This window comes from Cottoperca gobio, unplaced genomic scaffold, assembly GCF_900634415.1.
Source record: "Cottoperca gobio unplaced genomic scaffold, fCotGob3.1 fCotGob3_318arrow_ctg1, whole genome shotgun sequence".
Lineage (NCBI taxonomy): Eukaryota > Metazoa > Chordata > Actinopteri > Perciformes > Bovichtidae > Cottoperca > Cottoperca gobio.
Genome location: NW_021166926.1, coordinates 195,284 through 200,061, shown reverse-complemented (window position 1 = coordinate 200,061; position 4,778 = coordinate 195,284). Strand labels below are relative to the sequence as shown.

The 4,778-nt window shown below is 42.0% G+C and overlaps 1 protein-coding gene across 1 annotated transcript in view; it reads left to right on the top strand.

The window, feature by feature from the left end:
* LOC115005546 (GDP-Man:Man(3)GlcNAc(2)-PP-Dol alpha-1,2-mannosyltransferase-like) overlaps positions 1-1,945 on the top strand; it is a 3,431-nt gene extending 1,486 nt beyond the window's left edge. Inside the window, exons 5-6 of the mRNA XM_029427416.1 lie at positions 1-616; positions 1,598-1,945. The exon at positions 1-616 is cut by the window's left edge and continues 22 nt beyond it. Of these exons, the coding sequence (XP_029283276.1) occupies positions 1-616; positions 1,598-1,881 (900 nt within the window). The 3' untranslated portion in view covers positions 1,882-1,945. The remainder of the gene's footprint in view (positions 617-1,597) is intronic.
* Positions 1,946-4,778: the final 2,833 nt, after the last annotated feature.

Genomic DNA, 4,778 nt, shown 5'->3' with positions numbered 1-4,778 from the left:
TCCAGAAACCCGGTTCTGAGCGCGGTTAAGGTGGTGTACTACTGCTGCTTCGCCCTGCTGTACGGCCTGGCCGGCTCCTGCAGCGACGTCATCATGGTGAACTCCACCTGGACGCTGGGACACATCCTGTCTCTGTGGCGCAGCCCGAGCCGCACCAGCGTCGTCTACCCGCCCTGCGACGTCAGGGCCTTCTTGGACGTCTCGCTGGAGAAGGAGGAGGATGAAGAGGAAGAGGAGGAGGGCTGGGAGGAGCTCAGGCCGGAGCTGGGCAGCGGAGAGGAAGGAGGCGGGGACAGGAAGTGCCACTCCATTGTGTCGGTGGGTCAGTTCCGGCCGGAGAAAGACCACCGGCTGCAGATTCGGGCGTTTCACAAACTGCTGGGCAGGAAGGAGGCGGGGCCCGGGGGGCGGGAGTCTCTGCGGCTGGTGCTGATTGGTGGATGCAGGAACCAGGAGGACGAGGAGCGAGTGCTGCTGCTGCGAGGCCTCTGTGAGGAGCTGCAGGTGTCCGACCGCGTCCACTTCAAACTCAACGTGCCCTTCGAGGAGCTGAAGAGGGAGCTGGTGGACGCCACCATCGGCCTGCACACCATGTGGAACGAACACTTTGGGATAGGTGAGGACAACACACACACACACACACACACACACACACACACACACATGACTACATATGTTTGTCAACAAGCTTGTTGTCCAGGATAAGACGAGACGATGAGGAAACTAAACTCTGACGTCATTAGACACTCGTGGTCCTCTGCTGCAGGTCTCCCGTCTCTTCGTCCTTTCTGTGTAATAAAGGCCAAAAGGACTCAGAGTCAGGACTCAGAGACAGGACTCAGAGACAGGACTCAGAGACAGGACTCAGAGACAGGACTCAGAGACAGGACTCAGAGTCAGGACTCAGAGACAGGACCCAGAGACAGGACTCAGAGACAGGACTCAGAGACAGGACTCAGAGTCAGGACCCAGAGACAGGACCCAGAGACAGGACTCAGAGACAGGACTCAGAGTCAGGACTCAGAGACAGGACTCAGAGTCAGGACTCAGAGACAGGACTCAGAGACAGGACCCAGAGACAGGACTCAGAGACAGGACCCAGAGACAGGACTCAGAGACAGGACTCAGAGTCAGGACTCAGAGACAGGACTCAGAGACAGGACTCAGAGACAGGACTCAGAGTCAGGAACAGAGACAGGACCCAGAGACAGGACCCAGAGACAGGACTCAGAGACAGGACTCAGAGTCAGGACTCAGAGACAGGACCCAGAGACAGGACCCAGAGACAGGACTCAGAGACAGGACACAGAGACAGGACTCAGAGTCAGGACTCAGAGACAGGACCCAGAGACAGGACTCAGAGATGTACTGAAGTTAAAGGGAACATCACAACAGAAATGTTATAATCTGATGACGCAACACTTTCACTAAAGTGATAGTAAAATAATTAGTGTTGTCTTTGACTAACACAACTAACTGCTTGATACGTTCTCCACAATCGTTCCAATGTCACATGTTTAAAGAATGATTCTAGGAGGTTAATATTTCCAGTAAACATGCTGTGCACAGATGAGCAGGTCGTGTGTCCTGTGTGCAGGTGTGGTGGAGTGTATGGCCGCAGGCACCATCGTCCTCGCTCACAAGTCCGGAGGTCCGAAGCTGGACATCGTGGTGCCGCACGAAGGCGGACAGACGGGCTTCCTGGCCGACAGCGAGGACGGCTATGCCGCTGCCATGGAAACCATCCTGTCTCTGTCTCCGTCGGCCAGACTGGAGATCCGCCGCAACGCCCGCCGCTCCGTGGAGAGATTCTCCGACCAGGAGTTTGAGGCTTGTTTCCTCGCCGCCACAGAGTCTCTGATGAGTACGCTGCAGCGGTGAGGACGGACCGGACTTTATTCAACATTCTTTCTTCACGCTTCAGATATAAAAGGTGTGAAAATAAGCTGTTTCCTGGCGTCTTTCTGTTTGATCACATCGAGGGGAAATACTTCAAGTTTCCAAAGATTCCGGACACAAATGTTTTATATCGACTTCATCCTGATGTTACTGACGAAGTTACGGAAACAAAGACTTTTCTTTGGCTGTTTTCTGTGAACATTTAAACACAAACACTAAAAACGTGTTAAATGATGGTCGAATATCACTTCCTGCATTCCTGTTTGCAACGAGCTCCAGGCACGTAAATATGTATATGTATATGTATGTATGTATGTATGTATGTATGTATGTATGTGTATATATATATATATATATATATATATATATATATATATATATATATATATATATATATATATATATATATATATATATATATATATATATTATATATATATATATATATATTTATTAGGAATATATATATATATTTATTAGGAATATATATATATATATTTATTAGGAATATATATATATATATATTCCTAATAAATATATATATATATATTCCTAATAAATATATATATATATATTCCTAATAAATATATATATATATATTCCTAATAAATATATATATATATTCCTAATAAATATATATATATATATATATATATATATATATATATATATATTCATAATAAATATATATATATATATATATATATATTCATAATAAATATATATATATATTCATAATAAATATATATATTCATAATATATAATATAATATAAGGAATATATATATATATTTATTAGGAATATATATATATATATATTTTATGAATATATATATATATATATATATATTTTATGAATATTATATGATAATAATATATTTAATTATCTGGGTTTTTTTTAAATGTGTTTTTCAGTTTAATTAAATTAAAAGTTCAAGAAAATCCACCAAATCCAATTTATTTGTTTTTAAAGTTCACTAAATGCATGAAGTTTCAAAAGTCAATTCGTAATAAATTAAATAATTGTGATCTCAATATTGAGTGCAGGTCTCTTGTCAGGGTGTCCCACACTCTGCATGAGCATCAACAACACCAACACTTCCTGTCATGGGATGTTCTAAGGATGTCGATGCAGCTGTGACGAAGCCTGAACGTAAAACACTGCTTCAGACAGAATGGACTTCTGTGAAGAGAAATGTTCAGACATTGAACGTTTAACATGTTGATGTCAGTGAGCAACCTTTACTGTCAGAAGACATGTGTCTCTTCCACAGAATCAGATTTAATAACACAGCTTATGAGTTTTATATATAGTTATACTACATGTGTTGCATTTATAACATTACACAATGACAACAAAGGAAACAGTTGAGATCATATTATTATGTTTACCTGTTCTAACACCAAACTCTTCTGAAGAGGAACAAATAATTAATAAATGAATCTTCTTTTGTTTACAGACCGAGCCAATAGCAGCCGAGTGTCCCGATGACTGACGTGTCATGTAGCCAATGAGATTCAGAACATTTTGTGCTACTTCAATGGGTTTTTATACAAATGTTATTTTCTTTTCAAAATTGTATTTATTATATTCAAGTTTATAAAAAAACAAAAGCACAAAAATATTACAAATAACGTGTTTGCACTTGACTTACTGTGTGTCATTACTACTGACAGGGAATACGGGTATATAATAGTTATTTATGAGCAACACAAATAGAACAGAACAGCCTCCATGATATGATTTTACATACAACAGTTTACTATAAGACCAAAGCAGAATGTCAGTCAAAGAAATCTCCATATAAAGAGTGAACATTGTTGCTGTCACGTGCAAACTTAATTTTGGCCCCATACTTTCATTTCCATGTTAGCAGAATATCTCAGTCAAAGTAAAAGCCATAAACTGCATCACATGTTTCAGCGTTATTCTCACCTCATGTGCGCGCGCCGCTGGATCTGTGCCGATCAAGTCTTTGCGCACAGGTATGTGGAGCCAAACGGCGCCAGGACGCGCATCCTTGGATAGCTGTGGATGTTCTCTCTCCACTGACATCCAGAACTCAGCAACGTGTTTGTCTTTAAGGTCACGTGACAGTTCCACCAGTGCGTCCTCCATCTTATCAGTCATATTCTCCCGGAGCTGTTTCCTCTGAGAAACTCTTGTTAGTGTTCCAGGAGGGCTTGCAGGTGGGTAGTGACAGACTTCTTCACAGAGTTAACACTCCATGAAGCGACCCTCTCTCCTCTTTCATGCGAGGATTCATCCAGCGACGTGACGCTTGTGTTTTCAGCAGGTGCGGTCATAAAACACAAATAACAATAAAATATAAATGTATATTTGTCCACTGGTCTGTGCTATAACTGCATTTTCTGTATGATTCCAAATTTTTTGAAAATTATTATAGTCAAAATCGCTGAATGTGTGTCTTTGTTCAGATACAGGAGAGCTGAGCCGCCCCTCAGATTGCGCAATCCCTCGCAAACTAGGTTGAGCGCATGCATTTGGCGCGTTCCTGTTGTCTCTGTATGTCGCCAATATAATGTTTACAGACACTTTTATTATGCGTCCTGACACAGTCCAGTTAATGTATGTAATGTATGTGTAACATATTTAGTCTTGCTGATGTGACATAAAACCACAGTGAGAAGACACCTGCTACTGCTAGCTAACATCAGAGTCAGGTGCTACTGCTAGCAAACATCAGAGTCAGGTGCTACTGCTAGCTAACATCAGAGTCAGGTGCTACTGCTAGCTAACATCAGAGTCAGATGCTACTGCTAGCTAACATCAGAGTCAGGTGCTACTGCTAGATAACATCAGAGTCAGGTGCTACTGCTAGCTAACATCAGAGTCAGGTGCTACTGCTAGCAAACATC